At 40.0% G+C, this 21522-nt stretch overlaps 2 protein-coding genes across 3 annotated transcripts in view; both read right to left on the bottom strand.

Annotated features, from left to right (window-relative positions):
• Positions 1–244: 244 nt before the first annotated feature.
• On the bottom strand, positions 245–16997 carry LOC137601593 (transmembrane protein 26). Its single transcript, XM_068323854.1, has 5 exons — positions 16916–16997; positions 10042–10249; positions 7925–8069; positions 6831–7369; positions 245–410 (listed from the first exon to the last, which is right to left on the bottom strand). Exons 2-5 carry the CDS (start codon positions 10233–10235, stop codon positions 245–247), a joined length of 1044 nt encoding a protein of 347 aa, XP_068179955.1. The 5' UTR covers positions 10236–10249; positions 16916–16997.
• gabrd (gamma-aminobutyric acid type A receptor subunit delta) overlaps positions 16981–21522 on the bottom strand; it is a 23344-nt gene continuing 18802 nt past the window's right edge. Inside the window, exons 5-9 of one of the 2 annotated variants that reach the window (XM_068306437.1) lie at positions 21332–21414; positions 21002–21139; positions 20486–20641; positions 19023–19234; positions 16981–17997 (exon numbers count right to left, since the gene is read on the bottom strand). In XM_068306437.1, the coding sequence (XP_068162538.1) occupies positions 17674–17997; positions 19023–19234; positions 20486–20641; positions 21002–21139; positions 21332–21414 (913 nt within the window). In that variant the 3' untranslated portion in view covers positions 16981–17673. The remainder of the gene's footprint in view (positions 17998–19022; positions 19235–20485; positions 20642–21001; positions 21140–21331; positions 21415–21522) is intronic. The other variant, XM_068306448.1, reaches the window with a different exon arrangement.

Below are 21522 nucleotides of genomic sequence, written 5' to 3'. Positions count from 1 at the left end.
TCACCAGTAAAAATGACTTGGTAAAAGACAGTGAAAATTAGTCTAGAGTAGCCATTACTCTTTTATAGAGGACAGAATTGGGGCATCAACATCATACTGTGTGGACATCAAAAGGCGTATGGCTAAAACAAAAAAAAAATTTTCATCGAGTGCATTCATCCATCCTAATTATGTCATCCACTCAGACAGTGGACTGTACTTCCTCATTAGAACTGCTGTCCTGACGTGGCCTTGGCCTCAATGACTAGAGGCCATGTTGTAGATTGAAAGTGGGTGAAATGGCTTTACTCCCAGTTAAGAAAAACTGGGTGATGGCAACGGATGCAACAATTAATATTTTAACAGCATATCCTCTGTGGCCTGAGATTGACTGACTAAACTGTGAATTGTCAGAGCTGTTCTCTCCAAAACTGCCATATGGGTAGAAATTCATAATGCTCTTTTCATAATAGGATTTTATTTAATTGCTCACTTTTTTATTCTCTGTAACATGTTGGTAGATGACAGTGGACAATAACAAACTAAAAATAAGTGAGAAAGTTATCAAATTCTTTATCAGGTAACAAGCTGATTCAGATAACAACTTATCTTTCACTTTAGACTCAATGCCATATTACCTCTTAATTTTTTACAAGTTGCCACCTAATAAAGTTGAAGAAAAAAGATAAGATTCATCTTAACTTACAGACTGTACTATGGCCCCCAAAAAGCCCATTGAAGCATCTTAAAGTAGAATTCAATGTTGAGCAAAGCATAACCACTGATTGACAACTGTCAATTCTCATGTTCTCAAGCAAGCAGCCTTAGTTACCTAGGTTTCATACTGTAATTAGACTGAAAATAGTCTTAACTAATCATGGACAATGGTGATGTACTGTATACATAACGCAACCTTAAACAATTTTATCCTTTGGTTTGGGCGATTGGATGTAACTAACAACTCTTTACCTAACAAAAGTTTTGAATTCTCGACAGTCTCAACATTTGCACATAAATATATTTTGTGTTTGTTCACATCTCAGAAGTTTGCAGAGGTGATGATGAAAGAAGGACAGATGCAGGTGATACAACAGAAGGAAAGAAGAAAGGGCCACATGAAGTCATCATCAGAGCAAACTGTTTATATAGCAAAAATTATAGACTGTTGTTTCTTTCTTTCTTTCTTTTAGCAAATGGCACCCTAAATATGATTATTGCATTGCCAAATTATGCAGGACTCCAAGTACAATACATGAAGCTCCAAGATGTTGTTGCTCCTGTTTATTCACATCCTAACCTCTGTATTAGAGCCACTGCCCCTGCAGATGAGTGTGATGACATTGGTATGAAGTCCAAACCCTGTCAAATAGTTGGGGAACCAAAGATGTTTAGTTAATAGTGTGCTTAAAACCATGGTACCTCCACATTTCCAGTTTTCTGGTGAAAAATCCCATTATTTTGAGGAAGCAAATACACCAAACACACCCTCTATGCAGGGTATCTAAGTTTACAGGACACATCAGGAGTTCACAGACCTTTAAGATCAGCTATCTGGGAGCAGGGGGGGTAATAAGTTGTCAGAGGGGAAAGTGAGCGTTTGTCATATGGGGAAGAAGAAATCACAATATTCATGCCTTCATTTTCTTGAGGACGAGACAATCGTAATCATCTTATCCAAAGCACGAGTCACAGGTTTGACTGGAATCTATCCCAGCTGGCTATGGGCGAGAGGCGAGGTTCTCCCTGGATGAGACAGACAACCATTCACATTGATACTCATACCTCTGCATAATTTACAGCAAGCAATTCACCTAAATTGCATGTTTTCGGTGGTGGCAGGAAGCCAGAGAGCACGACAAGAACCCACACAGACAACTTACAAACTGCATAGAAATACTCCAAGTGGAATCAAACTTAGGACCTTATTGATGTGAGGCAACAGTGCTATCAACTGCGGCACCCACAACATTATATTGTCATGACAGACTAAATAATTCTCACAATAGTGGTATTAATGGCACCCGTGTATTGACACTTTTGTCTCTATCATAAAAGCCAGGAGATGACAGCCGTATAAGATTGTTGATTCACAAGCAGCAAAGTAATGCTCATTATTTTGCCATCCAAGATGTTCCATGAGGCAGTGTGTTGGACCTGGATACTGTCAGAAAGTTGTGGGGCTCATTTCAAGTTTGCCTTTGTTTTCACTCTTCTTGTCTTGTGCTAACACTCCAATGGCATGCTGACGTTTTATCTGTTGAGGCTGATGAGGCACACCTCCATGCTTTTAGACTTCCTGATTAGTTGACACAAAATAGGAAGCTTGTGGCATGTTGGGAAAACACTACATACTGTGATGAAAAATGCACCTGCACAGGAAAGGTTTGAACAATCATTTGTGCAGTCCTTGTCAGCATTTGACTTTTTGTCATGTTTTGTGAAATGATGCATTTTCTGTATACAGTAATCCCTCACTTATTCGCACGTCAAGATGCCCGGCTTCACTACATCATTGATTTTAGTAGTTAGTCACGTGATACCGTACGCGCATGCTATTGGCTGACAGCATCCATGTACACACTGCGAGACTCAAAGTTCCTCCTGCAACTTTTCTCTAATACAAAAGTGTTTTAAACAGTCTATAAGAGTGTGGGAAAAGGTAAAGACATAAGATGGTTTAATATCAGTATTGAAAGGGTTCATAAATGTTTAAATTACCATAAATAACAAAATAATTATTTGGTCGCTATGCTACGGAATTTCTTTTTTTGTGGTTGGTCTTGGAACGCATTAACCACAATTAATAAGGAATTACTGCACCACATTCAACAAATACTAAATTTCAAAACTGGTTTTCATTTGTTTATTTTTCATTTTATTATAGTTGGTCCATAAAATGTGAATACATCCAAAATAAATTTGTTTTGTCTTTCTTCTAATTTCTTTTGTTTTCTTGTTGGCCACATCATAAGTGCACAAAAGCAAACCTGGTTGAGGTCTTACTCGAGCTGTTTAACCCAAAATGTATGACCACAAAAAAATCAAAGAGATTTAAATTTTTACTTTGTTGTTATTCAGTACCATCTATCCATCCATCCATCATCAACCACATATCCGGGGCCGGGTCGCGGGGGAACAGTCTCAGCAGGGATGCCCATACTTTCCTCTCCCCAGACACCTCCAGCTCCTCCAGGGGGAGCGCGAGGCGTTCCCAGGCCAGCCGAGAGACATAGTCTCTCCAGCGTGTCCTAGGTCTTCCTCGAGGTCTCCTCCCGGTAGGACATGCCCAGAACACCTCTCCAGGGAGGCGTCCAGGAGGCATCCTGAACAGATGCCTGAGCCACCTCAGCTGGCTCCACTCGAGGCAGAGGAGCAGCGGCTCTACTCTGAGCTCCTCCCTGGTGACTGAGCTCCTCACCCTATCTCTAAGGGTGCGCCCAGCCACTCTACGGAGGAAACTCATTTCAGCCGCTTGTATCCGGGATCTTGTCCTTTCGGTCATTACTCAAAGCTCATGACCATAGGTGGGAGTAGGAACGTAGAATGACCGGTAAATCAAGAGCTTCATCTTACGACTCAGCTCCTTCTTCACCACGGCAGACCTATACAGCGACTGCATCACTGCAGGAGCTGCACCGATCCATCTGTCAATCTCACGTTCCATCCTTCCCTCACTCGTGAACAAGACCCCAAGATACTTAAACTCCTCCACTTCGGGCAAAGACTCTCCACCAACCTGAAGAGGGCACACCACCCTTTTCCGGTCGAGAACCATGGCCTCGGATTTAGTAGTGTTGTTCCTCATCCCACTCATGTCACACTCGGCTGCAAACCGTCCCAGTGCACGCTGAAGGTCCAGGTTTGATGAGGCCAACAGGACAACATCGTGTGCAAAAAGCAGAGATGAAATCCTTTGGTCCCCAAACCGGACTCCCTCCGGACCCTGGCTGCGCCTAGAAATTATGTCCATAAATATTATGAACAGAACCGGTGATAGAGAACAGCCCTGCCGGAGTCCAACGTGCACCTGGTACAGGTCTGACTTACTGCCGGCAATGCGAACCAAGCTCTGGCTTCGGTCATACTGGGACTGGACAGCCCTCAGCAAAGGGCCCCGGACCCCATACTCCCGAAGCACTCCCCACAAGATATCACATGGGACACGATCGAATGCCTTCTCCATGTCCACAAAACACATGTGGACTGGTTGGGCAAACTCATGAACCCTCGAGCACTCGAAGGAGAGTGTAGAGCTGGTCCAGTGTTTCACGAGTGGGACAATATTCACTAGCAAATACTGTATATTTAAATGTGCAACAACTTGCTTCTTTGACGTCCACGTGTCTGGCAGGGTGTGACTCACACAATTATCGATTGAGGGAGTCCAGCCACCAGACTGTAACCAAGAACAGTTTCTTAGTACCACTGCGATGACTAATAGTCATATTAGTCCAAGCACTCCAAGTCATTGATCAGTCATACTCAGCAAAACAATATCAACAGCAGTAGCACTCCTTTCATTGCGAACAGATATTTTTTTATTGGAGGATATCATTGCACTGTATGAGTAGCAGGCTTTGAGTTTCCATGTTCTCTTCCTTTCTCTATCTATGTAGGGCAGCCAGTGGATCAGCTGACATCCCCATCCTCCCACATGCCCACACAATCTTGTTAAAGCATGCAGTTAATCTTTAGAGAAAAATGACTCTCTTCACAAGCAAGCAGCTCTTTCATCACCTATTGTATTGCCCACATCACATTGTCACACTAATATAGGATTCTACCAAAACTCAGGTGCTTAGAAGTTGCTCCCTGTTATTCCCTCCACGCGGTGTCGTTTGCCTCGGAGTCACTTTGTAAATTTATTATATTATCTAGCACTAAAGGAGCACAGACAGCATTATGTTTCTGGAAAAATGAACCTTTCAGTGGGAATTCTCCATTAAATGTTCTCCTCTTTCTTTTAAAAGTTGGTTTCACCATCAATAATTTACTGTGAAGTGCCGCCACAAGATGAAACAGGAGAAACAAAACAGTTCTCTCCAACAAATCCTCTGGAGGTCGTCAATTTAGGAAATCTTGGCTCATATTCTATGCATTTTTATAATCAAGCACGCAAAACACAGGCAGGAAAACACTCAACTGGTCTGTTTCTCTCTTCTCTGGCTCTTTATGATTTTCTCTCTCTTTCATTGAGTGCTTATTGAAAACAAAGAGTTACCCCCTCCTTCTTCATTCACAGCTTCGCCTGCTATTTTCATCTTGCAGGCCAGTCAGAGTGCAGCTATTTGATGGACACAGATACAGCGCAGCGGGAGAGGGGTTTTTGATTCAATTGCCACTTGCTGCTGTTGCAGATCTTCATCCCACTCTGCCCAATGGTGAGAGAGACACAGAGTGAGAAGGTCAGCCACAAGAGCAGGGGGGTGACATCCCAGCATTTGTTTGACAAGTGAGATATTGTCTGGGCTGAAGGATGGAGGATGCTTCAGCTGTTTATCTCCACTGAGAAGCAGCTTGAAATCCTGGGTTTCAGCTAAAGCTTTTTTGTCCTCACTGGTTCTCAAACACTGTCTTACTTTTATAGATGGTGAAGGAATGTATTTCAAAAACCTTCATCTTTAAAAATAGAGAAAGATAGAGCAAATCATGCCGAACTTGAACGACTCCCACATAATCACGAGTGTGCATTTTCAGACATAATAAAAATGCACTGAGCTCTCAAACAGGCATCCATGGGCTGATTGTTCTCAAGAGGAAAATGCACTTTGAAAAATGAAGCAAACCTCTTCACTCCCCTCCTACTTGTTCTGCTTTATGAGGTGTCTCTGGATTGACTACATCAGACTCAACCAACACATAGGCACTGGCTGAAGCTCACTACATCTCTCATGCATCACATGCCTGATCTTCCTCATTGTATCGTCGAATCACACAAAAACACTAGCACAGGAGATTTCCTTAGCAAATACCAATAAATATTTAACTTTGACTCGACACTACAAGTGCGATACTGTGTCACTGTCTCACAGTACTTTCTCTTTTCTATGTACATAATAGGTCGACATATTTAAGTCAAGTAAACACTCAACAGTGCATTAGTGTGACGTTTTAGTGGACTTGGCAACGCTGCCATCTCATGGTGATCAGAGAAAAAAACTTCATTGTTTTTCTGAAGTGTCTTTATTAGAAGAGGTTCCGTAATTATGCAAAGCATCCATTTTCTCAGCCATGCTAATTCAATTCACACTAATCATCATTATCAGCATCATTTTATTCAAAATGCACATGCATATCAATCGTGACCATGCTGTTGATGTGATTCTCGTTCATCTTGATCTTGTTAATTCTGTTACATAATGAAGAGGCTGACCACAGGTTAAAATGTGTTAAGCTGATTTTCTGATCAGAAACCTTCATCTGATGGAAGCACATTGTTTTTTTAAGTAGCATGAAAGAGCTGCATACATTAATCTCTGTTCTTTTCAGTGGGGTCTCATTCTCTATGGCTGTGGTCTATTTCTAGTCGCTGAACCTCAAGAGAGCCGAGACTGTCTGTGCGAGGTTGAGATGCAAGAGATGGCAGATGGTTTTGACTTTTCTCTCGGTGTGTGAAAGCCATTCCTCCCCTTGAGGGAAAAAATCGTGCCACACACTATTGTAAGCTTTCTTATACCTGGACAGGTCTACGATCTTGCTCCCTTTCTATGTCCCTTTCTCTGTCTGTATGAAGATTCTACTCTTCAATATCTTCTCTACTAGTTTCCTCCCCTTCCTCTCCATTACTCTTGATTTTACACACAAACCACAAAGCAGCACACTCTCCTGATTCGCCTCCATGCTCCTTGCACTGCACCACAAATATTCGATAAAGCTCTAAGAGGACAATGAGAATGTTTTTGCAGGTGAAGAAGATCATCAGCTGGTTGAGTACCTGCTCTTGGACCATGAGGTAGAGCCGGTAAAGTAGGAAAGGGCCATCTTGAAGTCCCACTGTGAGCAACAAGCTCCACACTTCACTGAAGCAGCAGGAGGTGAATGCTGATGAAGCACCTGAGCAGCAGGAGAATCCATTTATGCCCCTCTTTGGAAACTCACCCTTTCTGGGCTGTGTCTGAGTAAGCACCAGAGGAAACTGCATGAGTGCCCAGGAGAAGAGAGAGAGGCCAACAATGACAATTGTTCGGTTGGTTTTGACCTCAGGTTCCTTGAAGGTGTCAAAGATGTCCAGGATGTCAGCACCCAGTCCCACATAGACCATGAGGAGCTGGGAGAGCTGGTCGCGAGACATGTCCCCCTTGGGCATAAGCCATCGACCCAGAACCAGCACTATGAGCATAGTCTGCTCCAGGCCAGCCACCCAATTCTCTGGGTCCAGCTCCATGATGCCCTGGATGATGGAAAGAGCACAATCTAGTTACATCAGAACGGTTTGACAAATTTGACTGTGAATTTTCAGTCAATAATTTAATTTTCTTTCATTTAATTTCTCTTGGGCTTACCCTGATGTTTCAATCAGTTAAATCATGGAGATACTATATTGCAAAGTTTCACCATGGTACATGACAACATTAAATGCTCTCAAGTTCTGAGACTTGTGACTTCTTTGACTTTATCCTGACAACACCCATTGACACCGCACAACAGCAACACAAAGTGTTTAAGTTTTTAAAGCTGCCACCCAGCCTCAAGCATAGCTCAGGGGCAAAAAAGCTCCCAAATCCTGCATGAAAAAAGCCAGAGTAAAACCACCCCAAGATGGAGAGATTTGAAAACTTTTCAAGCAATCCAAGAGCCTATTTGGACTGCATCTCAAGTTGTAATTATTCTACAACTAATAGCTTAACCACTCTCTTCCTAGATTTAAAGCCAATCTGGTTTCAGGAGTGGCTTTAATGCTTTGCTTGTTACGAAGGGTGAGGCAGTTTTGAGTTGGGACACCTACCGCTGTGATCGGGATGTGAACCAGCAAATGAATCTCAGGGCCTGAGGAATTGTTGACAAGCAGTTTGGACTGCAGCAGGCTCAGCTCTAGAAACCAAATGGAAGGGATGACAGTACTGAGGTAGAGGAAAACCATGGGAGAGAACCTAAAAGAAGGCCACCAAAGGAGAGGGAGAGAGGGGGTAAGTTATTTTTAGTGAAATGCTTACTTAGTCACTCGTTAAAGAAGAAAGAGTCCCTTTTTTCCAAAAGGAGCATCAAATTTCAGATAGGCAGTTACTCTCATCATATATGCAAATCCCACTTGACAGTGCAAAGCCTGCTCTATAAGGAGAAAACTTCAAAGCCTCAGTGAAAAAGAGAGGGACCTGCAGAAAGCTTGCAAATATAACACACTGCATTTTGAATGACATGGAACTCTTTGTTGAAGAAGGTGTGACACAATAGCTCATTGTCTTTGGTGAGCAACAATAAAGGTTGATGTCCGTTTGCTCAAGTAAAAAAATGGATTTCACCAGACCATGACTAGATCAGTTAGCTTGTGACATAGACATAATAGCAAGCTCTGGACATCATCTCAAAGAAAGACAAAGCAATAACATAGCAGACATACAGCTTTTTTCTTGATCAACAGTGAAAGAGAGAAACAGCTGCAGAGGATATCAGAGAATATGATCACAAAGAGTATTACAGGTCTTATACAAGTTGTCTGTCTCGGCCCTTAGCAGATGGCTTGTAAAGACTTGAGGCAGTTACAAGTTTGCAAATTATTTACCCTCCACAAAAAGCATATTCACTGAGACTGGCTACAACACATCTACCCTTGTGTCACCCCTAAAGCACAGGTGGTTTGTACATGCAAATTGATGTACATTTGTGTATCAGTACTGATAACCCCATCTACTAAATTAAGGTCGTTATTGGTGTCTAAATGTTTAAAACTCACTGCCACAATTTCATATCTCGATCATGAATGAATTCTAGTGCGGGACCAGAGGGGCACTGACCTCATCTGTAATCTGTTTGGACCCTGAATTGCCATGTTCCATATCTTTTGTTTTTTTGTTTTTGTTTTTGTCTTTTCCAAAGTGATTCATTTGTCAGGTGTTCAAGTGTTCTAGCTTGACACAGCATTATATATTTTATGTAAGGATTTGGAAATAAAGTCATAAGCAGGATTGTTCCTTGTTAATAAATACAAGCTACGCCAACTGTTCTTTACAGATGTTGTTCTTTAGAAATCTACTTACTGTAGCCCCTCTGTGTGAAATGTGGCCCCTTTGTGGCCCCTGAATTTAAAAAAGTTAGAAATCTGCCTGGGGATTTGACAACTACCACTTTAGGGAAAAGCAATATCAAACGCCTCATCAATATGGCTATACTATAGCTTTAGTCAGGAGGAAGAGAAAGTATGATTCTGAGGATCATTCCTACAACTACGGTAAAAAAAAAAACAAAGGTCTGTCTGTCTTCCTGTCTGTCTGTCAGACAAAAAACAATACAGACAGGATCTGATGGTCAAGGAGGGAAGAAAGTCAAGCTGCTATGAGACAATTACTTTTATGTATAATGAAATAACAGAGAAACTAAGCTGTCTTCACAAAGGCTTGAAATTCGGGGGTTTTCCATATTTTGACAAATAATTTATTTTTGGAGATTGTAATGATTTTACAATTTTTTAGTTTCTTGTTATTTTTGAAATGTTCACTTATCATTTAGAGATCCCAATTTAATAGTTGGGGAAAGTTTGTCGTTAATTTTGAAATAGTAAGTCATTGTTTGTTTTGTTGAATGCTAACACAAAGACTCATTATAGTGTACAGTATTATGCTAGTTTTTATTGGGCTTTGTTTTGTCAGTATGTCAGTCGGTGGGTCCATTTTTACTTCACATTGAAATGTCTCAACAACAGCTGGACGAGTGTCCGTTACATTTGTACAGAAATTTCTACTCATAGTGTGAAGCCTTATTGTTTTTCTAGCTATTTAATGTCAAACTAATGTGCTCCATACTTAACTTAAGATCCCTTCTATAAACTTAGCATCAAAAAATCCAGTTCTCCTGTTATTAACTACTGTAAATGTAAATGTTTAACATGGTGAATATGTGTTATGTTACCATTTCCACTCAGCATTTCGGGTACACTTCAGAGTGACAGACATTTCCACGCCCAGTAGAGCCACACCTGTCAGGAGCAGCCAATAGAGTGGCTCCTCCTTGACAGCCACCACACGCCACACTGTCACTACGCCGTGGACTGCAAACAGGAAGCGGCTCAGCAAGGCCAGCAGGACATTCAGAAGTCGACACATGATGCCCCAAGGATCTGCGTAGACAATAACTTCATTATGTACCATAAGATTTGAGTAGACTTAATGTATATTACTGTAAATGATGGAAACTTTTTGTAGACGGGTTGAGCAACCAGGATGTCTCTGGACCATCAGCTTTCCCTCACATACTGTAGAAAATCATTGCTAGATATTTCTGTTTTGTTGTAAAGTCACTGATCCAATTCTTTATGATTTATAGTCTAACAGACTATAATATAATAATGATAATAAATAATAATAATAATGTGATATTCAATGCCTATGAGCAAAATCTTATCTGCCTGCTGTGTTTGTTTTTCAGCAGATTCTTCTGCCACAGCTGATGAAAGTCAAGGCTGATTCAGCAAAACAAAACAAAAAGAATGTCTACAAAGGAATGGCAAAGAAAGATTGTTAAAAAGAAAAAAGATGAGTGACACTGATCATAAAAATGAAAGTCATCATGACATTTTCAGGAAAGAACAAGAGACCTATTTATAAAAGAGTTAGTTTAAATGTCTGTAGTGTTGAACTTTATTTTTTAAGTATGTTTGTTAGTGTATCACAGCAGTAAACCACAGGGCTAGCAGTGAAGACTAGCAGTGAATTGAATGTATTAAAGACCTGCTCAGTTTTATTGTATTTGCAATAAATTTAAGGAATAAATATCTAAAATGGTCAGATTGTCAGATATGCAGCCAGGCTTGGCAAATTACTGAAATTAAGCTGCACTGAGTCATTACATATCAAACTAATCGTTCAGCTTTCCTTATCAATAACTACAGCACATTCATAATTCTGCAGAAATTCCTCACAGTCAATTAATCAGTAGGATAAACACTTTAAGGGAATTCAAAGCAGTGATTAAAAAGAATTACAGAAACTGCCTCAAACTCAGTTTCACATTATGTCTGGAGGCCTTGAATGAGTTGGTGTGAATCTGGTCTCTGTGTATATTCGATCTGATGATCATCGGATAACTTAAAGACATCCTGGTTGTCTGTTGCTTAAGATGTTGCCACAAAATCTCACTCAATTGGAGAGAGGGACTTGCATTGATATATCCCTCTCTCTTTCCCATGATCCTGTTTGTATCTAAAATTTCACTTTGAAAGAAAGACCAATATTGAGCACCATAATCTAAGGTGCCCAATATTAAATTACATTTAATTTAATATTGGGCACCTTAGAATATTAAATTATTATGTACATATAATAACAATCCAAGGTTTCTCACATTGTAATCTACTGAAATCAGAAAGTAATCATCAACAGAGTTTTACAAGACTCTATCAGGCATGCAGTTGTAGATCTGTCTAATAAAATTGTTTGTGAGTTTAAAGAGCTAAAATTAAATACATGTTACCCTTCAAATAACCGTCTTCTTATTTTACTCAAACTCAAGTCTCATCTTCTGCTATTTTATGTTTCAAGAATGATGAGAATGTTGTTTTCAGTTAATGCGAAGCCTTTGTGAACTGAATTCATGTAATGTGTATGGTGTGATGGTGTGCGGTACAAACCTCCAGAGAGTATTTGAGACCAATGTCTTCAATGTATTTCCCAAAAATTCTCTGATGTGCAGCAGACAATGACCTAAACAGTCACAGCGATGGGTTTGAATCTGTCTAACTTTAACTTTTAAGTGATAGACATCCACCAGACTCTGGAATGTTAGGTGTGTATTTTCCTGCTTCTATATAGGGGAGTGACTGTTGTTCAAGTCCAATGATGTAGCATATCAGTGAAAGGTAGTGTGTCCCACAAGTGTTTACGTGTGTCTCAATCCCCTCGGTGCCACTGCAGGAGATAATGTTTCCTGCCCTTTACACCCACATCTTCATCACCATCTGTCATGATGTCATCTCTCCTGGCCCAGAACAAAGTTATCTCCTTGGGAGAAGCCAATCTACTGTGCTCCCTCTTCGCTGAGCGACAAGCATTGCCCTGCTAACACCCATGGCTGCTCTGCCTCTACACTGCTTGCCCTGATAACAGCCTCACTATCTGGCTTCTGCACAAAACAACAAGAATGCAACAAGAGGGAAGGGAGATGCTGGACTGACTGAGTTACGACCAAAGTTGTGTTGAGGATATTTCATGGATTGATTCTACTCAGGAATGTCTATACACTAAACAACAGAGGAACAAAGACGAGTCATGTTTCACATTGTTTTATCTGTGCGCAAGCAATGCTTTATCTGTGCTTGTAAGCAATGATCTAAAATCCAATAGAAATTGTAGCTGACAATCAATGAGGCATTAAACATAAAGAAGCATGTTTTTGTTTCACTTGGGACTCACTCAGCTTTTAAGTGAGCTGACAGTGGGAGGTGGCAGCTGCCCACTACTCTACCTCCCCCTGCATGCCTACAGGCCCCCTTGTGTGTGTTTGTGTGTGGTATATATTACCATATATGCATGTGTTTGTTCAAAACTAGAGTGTGCTCTTAATTTCCCTTCGGGGATTACTAAAGTATACAAAATTTGAAAAAAGAAGAAAAACAAGTGCACTCATGTAAGATCAATCAGCGTCCAGCAGAGATGAAGTAGCATTAGCATGTTTAAATGTGTTTCTGACCAATGGTCAACCTCTTGGTAGCTATATAAGTGTCACAATGTAAACCCTTAGAATAATAGCAAATAATATCTCATAATATTGCTAATAATGTATCAATACCTGCTAAGTGTGCAGTCCTCTTAGGCAGGTATTTTACAGGATTCATCAGGCTCCTGTGTGCTGAGAAGGCAGAGAAGCCTTGCTGGAACTTGCTGAGACAGTTATGAGGATGAACCAAAAATGAACTTGTGACCAAAAATACTCCTTCAGAAAAGCCAAACCAGAAAAATATTTGTGGCCTCAAAATCAATTGTCACATCAGATTTAAACAGGGCTTTGAACCAGAATTTTTTGCAAATCGGAAACGGAATTATAACGTTTCCGGTTTTGTGTTCCACCCATAAACTGACGTTCCTGAACCGGTTAGAACGAAAAAATAAAGTTCCTGAACCGGTTAATAATGTTCCTTGTAAATATAACTATGTAGGTGCCATATTTTGCGCACCATAAGACACGCTAATACGTCTTAGAAGCCTTAAAATTTCTCAAAAATCAACGCTGCACCTTTTAATATTAAGCGTCTTATGTGTACACCGAGTTCCAAAATCTGTAAAAATGTTTTTGTGTGATTTTAGTCAGCGATCCACCAGATGGGCCATTGTCCACCGACAAAGGACGTATTACGTCAGTACGTACACCAGCAGCGATGAACCAATTAGAGAACATGATGCGAGGCTACGTCCGGCACACCTCCGGTAGGTACCGGTACAGGGTGTATGCTGGCACTGTACCACAGGTATGCTGTTAACCACATGTGTTTGGCTAAAGACCCCCGACAATGACGTCAGCGAAGAGACACGCTCACGACGCAACATGTAAACTCCAGGCTATCAGTTCCGGTTGTTCTGGTTCACGTAAAGAGACCGGGGGGTTTTTTTCACGCTTCGCCATCTCTCTTGATCTGTGACTCCATGCACCCCCACACCACCGCTTCTGTCAAAAAACACATCAAGCGGCTGAATTCGGAGCTTGTCTTCATCCTGGAGGATTAACGAAAGAACTCCAACCGCTGGACACCGGTGTAAACAGAGACTTTGAAGTTAAGCTGGGGCGTCGTAAAGAGATGGATGAGACGGTTAACACACGTTTACCAGGTCGAGGCAGTGCCGAGCGAGTTACACCACAATATATGCATGGATTGTGGATCCTGGACTAACATGTCTGCTTCGACTTTTGTCCGATGTTTCTCTAAAGCCGGCATCATTACAGGACAGCCATTTGGAAATGTGACGGTCAGCGACAGTGAAACTACCGAGCCATTCAATGCAGACCGAACATGAGGACTTCGAAGGATTTAGCACAGATTTATCAAAAAATAAAGAAATAAAAACATACCGTATTTATTCGAGTATAACGCGCACACGTGTATAACGCGCATCCCTAATTTTCGATTAAAAATCGGTATAAAATTTTGTTTCACTTTTTCTCGGCTCAGACAAAGCATTGTAAGTGCCAAACATTGTTAAACACGTGCATCCATGATAAAAATCATTTATTGACAACGTAAACTATGAACACAATACCGAAATAAAATTAACAATATTTACCGGTATTTAAAATCCTTCAAAGTCCGATTCATCATCAGATACACCAGCAATGCTTACCGGTAACTCACGTTTCAGTGTGGCCGAGGCGAGGAAAGGAAATGAAGAGACAAGGCGTAGCTAATAAAATGCTAATCAATAATCAAATATCATACGTCACAGCGGATAATAAGAATTCTCGGAAATGACACCATCCGACAAGGTCTGCTGATGAGGCATTTGATTATTGAATACTGTTTCCTTAGATGCGCCTCGCCTCTGCAGGAGTGATGCGCATGAGCCATCATGAATTACCGGTATTTATTTTAGATCGCCCACGCAAATCATTTGGATACTGTTACTAAAAATCGACCATGGACGTTTTGTGGGTCGAGAGATGTGGTTGCATTCAATGTTTTGCGATTGTGGTCAGCGATATCTTCGACAAATAAGTCATTGCGCAAATAATACTGTATACTAATACATCTAAGCGTGTCACCCCAGTCCTCGTTTATAACGCGCACCCAAACTTTGAGTTCTTTTTTAGGTAGAAAATTTTGCGCATTATACTCGAATAAATACGGTATCTAAAAAATAATATCGGTGTATTTTTTGAAATTTAAATATGTAGTACAACACAGTTCAACCACAGTCACTTTTTTGCTTCCGTTAGCAACCATGCACCGATAATGTCCGTTATTTAGACTGCGCCTCTTTGTACAATGAGCTGAATGGTGCGCAATATACGGTAACTTAAGGACTTTTAAATTGGCAACTAAGGCAATTAGTTTATATACTATAGACTATATAGATATGCCCTACCCCACAGTAAACAGTACTACACCACTGCTTTATGACAGTTATATCACTGTGGTTAAGGCTTATGCCTCCTACTTAGACACTACATGAAATAAGACAAGAATAACTTCCACCATGTCATTTATTGCTGAACAACAGATCTTCATTGTTCTTCTCCCGTAGCTCAATATTGCTACAAAGCGCTGGCAGATGACTGCAGCCAATGAGTTAATGTCTAAATCATACATTTTTAAGATTGACACACTGCAGTGTTTACCTGTTATGATTAGATTGTGACTAGGAGTCCTCCCTTTTCTTAACTGCTGCTGATCGCCGCTACTTCTCTCTGCTCTTATCCCGCGTTCAGTGAATGACAGGAAGTGAAACATGAGGTCTTTTTTTTTTTTCAAGAACAAAAAAAAAACCCGGTATTAACCGGTTTACAATTATTTTCTGTTCCGATTCTGTTCCGGAACATTAAAAAATATAAAGTTTTCGGTTTCGTTTTCGTTCCTGCCAAAATACCAAAAGTTTCCGGTTTTCGTTTTTGTTCCATGAACTGGTTCAAAGCCCTGGTTTTAAAACCCCATGAATGCAAAATGCTGTGTACCTTCATGATCACAAAGACTTTTATTGGGGCCCCTTCCGGCTATACTGAAAATAGGAATAGTTATGAAATCAGTTTTAAATGCCAATTTCCATTTTTATCTTGATTCATTCAGTTAACTATAATATAAGATGCTCACCTCATAAGCAAAATCGGGAACAAAGTTTCATCGACATTTTAATTTCCCAAAGACCAAAGGCTTTCCATACACTTTATTCAAGAAAGAGTGATGTGTATGTTTAAAAGATCTCACTCAAAATGAACAATAAGATCTTTTGAAGGGAAGATTCCTAACCTTATTTAGAATCAATTTATAAAATATTTCCACATTTATTTATTTAATTGAAGTATAATTTTTTTTAAAAATCATCCTTTTCTTAATGATACAATTGTTTTTTTTGTGGAAAAAGTCACCTAGTGATGAGACAGAGTGGGGATGATGGATGTGAAGATTGTGTGTTCGAATCAGGACCTGTTCATATAGAAAATATTTTTTTTTGTTTGGAGCAAATAGGCAGGGATTGCTAAAAGAGTTACTCTCTTTTAGGCATTATGAATATTCATGGTAAGTGTAAATCCCATTTAAACAGAACAGATTATATTCAAATTAAGAATGCCATGAAAGTTCCAATCATGGTCCTCAGAGGATGAATTCTCTAGATTGTGAATGGTATTAGACTTCCTCTGGTGCCGTGTTATGTTAGCCATATTTGTTGTGAAGTTGCTAAAATTACAAAACACTATTTTTGTTGTCTTAAATTTTCAGACTTGAAGAAAAATATTGCACCTGTAATGCTTCATTATATTCTGATCGAGATCTGGATCACAGAAGACACCAGAGAATGCAGATACTTGAGAGACAATGTTGTAATGATGAATATAATCTGAAAATTGTAATTTTGGCAGCTCAATTTTTGCTTTTTCATCTCTCTCTTCCCTGAAATCAATTTTCATGTTCAGACAAAGGACACATAAGTGTCTGTCAGTTATTGACAATCTCTCGCATGAGAGCCTTTTGAAGTTGTTCTGTTGACTCTTATTTAAATAATATTCATTTAACTTCAAATTTTTTTGTGGAGATGTCATTGCATCTGCCAAAAAAGATCTCAGCATTATTTACTCTTAATCTCACCCAGCAACCTCTTGGATTCTTTATCTTTATCAGCCAGAGAGAGAAAACACTGGTAGTGGAAGAAGTCCTTTAATGGTGAGGAAACAGACAGATGTGGCAGAAATAGATAAGACACACCAGCCGGTGTCCTAAGTGAAACAAGAAAGAGAAGAGAAAAAAAAAGTGTTTAGGACCAAAGGGGAGTGGAACAGGAAGGGTGGCAACAGCAGGGAGGAGGGTGAGTGACTTATCAGCCATGCAGAACAGCAGTACTCCACATCCAGTTCTCTGTTTTCGGTAGTGCTTTTTCTCGGTGATAACAGTTCACTCCAGACCGCTTTCAGACTGTTTACTTCTGGTTGCAAGTTGTGAGCATGTGGTCAGTTCTGCAGATATGGAAGCATGATGTTTTGTAAGGGTCCTGTGTCGAACTCGTGTGAAAGGATGGCATGTTGATTAAGCCATAACCAGTGTCTAATTGATCCTCCAACAGTCAAAATACACTTATGTCTTTACACAATACATTTCTGTATTTGTATGTAAGAAGACATGTAAGCACTTTTTCACATTTGAGACTCATAACTGCTTCCTTTAATACCGTATTTTCATATTAACAAGCTGTAACACTTTCTTGGGAAGTTTCCTCTGATTTTTTTTAACCGAGGTTTGCTGTATAATTCAGCTGCACCAGTCTCCCAGCATTAACGTGGCCCAGTTCCAGCAGTTTCTTATATACAGTCCTGGATGGAAGCCATGAGCACAGACTAGCTGCCTCTTTCTCACATGGTGTATGCCACCCAATAAATCACGTTCACAACAGCAAAGGTGAAAGGAAACACTGCCCGAGCATAGATATCGATGGTATCTGCATCGATGGGTTTGCAGACACATTTGGAACAGCACTTCTTCTCCTCCTTGGTTTCCTCCACCTGCCTGGACCTTCTTCTCCTCAGCTCCACCTCCTCATTGCCACCTTCTCCAGGGATTTCGCTGCTGGTGTGCTGGGCACGCTCATGGCGGTTTGAAATCATCACGCTCTGATTCATGCCGGTAACAGAGAGGGAAAATAGAACCATGGCCTGTTTGCCATTCTTCACAATGGACTGAAATGAGACAAAGAGATGAGGTTAAGCACTTTCTTAAGGTTAACCTGTCATTTCAAATCACACAGTCAACTAATCAAAACAAAGTGAGAGCTAACCCATCTGCCACGTACTTGTGTAGAAAACAAAAATAAAATACCCAACTACATTGATTGTATCACAGATAAGTGGCTATAAAAGTCCGGCCGCAGTGATCATTTGCTTTGTGGATTACAGTTTCGGGCTTGTTGCTGTTGCCATATTGTCTTATGAAGCAACAAGTGACCGTAATCGGACAAACTGTAGGGCTGAGGAGATGCACGTCCATTCTGATGGAATCAAAGAAGCCACACCCCAAAGCATGCTAAGTTTTATCACCTACAGTATTTACCTCAACGTATCATATTTTACAAAATGAACATAATGATGTTTAAATATGATTTAATATTTTATATTGAGGAAATAAATGCAGAATTGTTTGCATTTTCTCTGTTTTTAAAGAGGGCTGGCTTGTTCTTTGTCCTTTTCTTTTACAGTCAATACATTTAACTGTGGTCACATTGGCACAGTTATTTAGGATATTTTAATATAATTTTAAAATTATATTTAAATATCATATTATTTAACATATCTTGGCTTTCAGTTAATATTTTTAAATACTGAAACATTACAGTCCAGTGCAGCATTAGAGCTAGGCCCTAAAACACAGCAGATTATTAAATCCTCATGTCATTTTTTTAATTTGTAATTTTAAAATCTGGAGCTGCATCGACTCAGCATATGGGCATATATTTTATGATTCAGTTACATCTAAAGAAAACAGACAGTATGATAAGAATCACAAATACTGACAGAACATGTCCTAGTTGCTGTCTTTCTATGTTGGAGATTCATCCTTTTGCTGAAGGTCAGTGAAGGGATGCTTGTTAACACCAGGGTTTGAAGTCTGGTCCGTTTGTGAAAGGTGGGCTCATTACTCACACACTCCCCACAGCTCTATATTGTTGTCTACTGATGTGAAAACATGATGGAAATGCTTTCCTCACCTCTGAGTTAAGCTTGTTAGCCTTCACCTTGGCCTTCTCTTTCAGTCTGTAGTCAGCATTGTAGTGAGCAAAGGCGTATTCGATTAGTGCTGCAAACACAAACACGTAGCAGATCCAGAAGTAGACGTCTAACGCCTTGATGGCTGATGCCCGAGGCAGAGAGGAGCGGGCACTAACCATCAACGTTGTCATGGTTAGAACAGTTGTGATCCCTGGTGAAGGCACACAAACATACAGTATGGATCATTATGTTATATATATATATATATTCTTGTAAAACTACAAATGGCAATGTCAGTCTGTCAGTGTATTTCTAAACAGCTGGTGATGCGTTTCAAGACAAGTACAACGAGGTCAAAGCTGTCACTTATGTTGTGAAGTATTTCAACATCTCCTATATGAATTCCAATGTACAGATATTCATGCTTCCCAAAGGATGAATCATAACGACCAGCTGATGATTGAATTTTCCTTCAGCACCACCATGAGGATCACAGTGAGAGTAAAAGGTCTCTCAAACTTTACAAAGAACTTTGCTGGACATTGATCTGTCCCTCAGGGTCAAATGTAAGCACTAATAAGAAAATTTCTTTTGCTGGAACACCGTCATCATTTTAGCTAATGGTTCTTTTTGTAGGGACATGTTTGTAATAGATGTCATCAACACGACCAAACGTCAAACCCAAACTTCTACTTCTAAACCTTAAATATAAATGTCTGCTGGGCGTGCAGGAATCTGAATCAGGTTTATTGTCACTTCTATAACACTTCTATAACATACTATAATATATTATATTCCATAATATACTCCAGCTTACAGGGAGATAAATGTCAGAGATCAAGACAAAACAGACACATCTATTTAAACCTTTCAAATACAGTGCGTATCTAGAGGAACAGATTAACACAGCTTAAAAAGGTCCTGGTGCTTTTATGTACACTGTATTGTTAACTCACTGGTATAAAATTGACAGGTGAATAAGTAAAGAAAAGTACTCATTGTGCATACTGTAAGACGATCTACTGTGATAGGTGGAGAGGGTTGTATTCAGAGTCTGATACTGTAATAGTGCTCATAAAATTCCATCAGCATCTAGAATGAATAGAAACTCTGGTGGTGTTGCTCAGCAATACCAACACTTTTCCATTTTGAACAATAATGAGCTTTCTTCTAGTGCCAACCTTTAGGACAAATTTTTCACCTTGGTAGACATTTCATTAGGTAATTGCCCTGAAATCCAAAACTATAAGCTCTTAGACTTTGTCTCTCCTTGGGTTGCACTGTCAGCAACTTTACTTTGCAGCACCAATAGTACTTTCTAACTATATCACTTACAAAATTGTCACCGTGGTTTGGAATGCGTAATTTTGACTTGTCCCACTAATTTCACTTTCATTGATCCCTTGCTGTTTAAAACTATTACTCTGAAACTTAAAACAGACCTCGCCATATTAATACTTGCCTAAGGACACACGAGCAGGGACTGCTGATTGGCTGATCCAAAAGGACACCCACGACATGGCAACCAGTAAAATTGAAGGCATGTATGATTGGATGATGTAGACGCCTCGATTACGTCTCAGCTGGAAGCGGAGACTGAGCCGTGGAAATCGTCCCGCTAGGAAGCAGAAAAAAGAGACTGTGTTTAATTGCTTTGCAAAAGAAGCTAATTATCCATTGTGAAAATAGCTCAGAGACACTGATATCATTGTATGTCTTTCTGCTCATATAGTAACTAGTCTTTCACTAGTAAGACACAAAACAGGATTGCAGGGTACAATCTCCCTGGAGCACATCTTATCATCTTCAAAACCTCCTGGCTCATGAGCTGGCATGAGTTGATATATTCCTTCAGTTCATAAAATAATACCCCGAAGAAAAAAGAATCCAACCAATCCCGAAAATCAACATAATGCATGATACACTATAAATATGGGAGGGGTTTTCGAGCTGGCTAAGAATCAAGACAGATACTCACCAGATTTGAAGTTCATCATCTCAGTGACAAAGCGATAGTCTGTGATGGTGAACTGGGAGAGCTCCAGTTTATCAAGGCCGTGGATGTGTCTCTGGCTGTCGGACCAATGATAAACAATATCCTCCGAGGAGTAGCCATCTAAATTAAGATGCGTTTTATCAGACCATCATGGAGTATCAAGGTTACACATGTGCTAAGATTTTATTCTTAACACAGAAATGAAGGATCGTCAAATCATCTCCTTCCAGAAATGTAATTGTAACTCAGAATGAGCAAACAGAAATCAAAATGTATTTTGTGTAAAAAAAATTTAAAAAAATCCTGACTCACAGCTTTCCAGGTCCAGCATACATTCCTGTTCATCCATGGGATACTTGGTCAGATCCATGTCACATGCCACGGTTGATGTGATTCTGGGAACGAAAGAATAAATCAAAAGTACAGTAGTGTACACCTATTGTGCTTTTTTTTCTTTTCTGTTATTTATTCTTGTAAACTGCTAACATCCACAGCATATTTCC

Source organism: Antennarius striatus, chromosome 2 (genome assembly GCF_040054535.1).
Source record: "Antennarius striatus isolate MH-2024 chromosome 2, ASM4005453v1, whole genome shotgun sequence".
Lineage (NCBI taxonomy): Eukaryota > Metazoa > Chordata > Actinopteri > Lophiiformes > Antennariidae > Antennarius > Antennarius striatus.
This window is presented reverse-complemented; position numbering and strand designations above follow the sequence as displayed.

What these genes read in the sequence shown, in the direction of transcription:
- LOC137601593 (XM_068323854.1), bottom strand. Translation starts at nt 10,235, where the DNA reads ATGTGTCGACTTCTGAATGTCCTGCTGGCCTTGCTGAGCCGCTTCCTG. An exon ending in CGAAATGCTGAGTGGAAATG is followed by an intron (nt 8,070 to 10,041) that starts GTAACATAACAC and finishes GCCTTCTTTTAG; the next exon opens with GTTCTCTCCCATGGTTTTCC. An exon ending in TTCACATCCCGATCACAGCG is followed by an intron (nt 7,370 to 7,924) that starts GTAGGTGTCCCA and finishes TCCATCATCCAG; the next exon opens with GGCATCATGGAGCTGGACCC.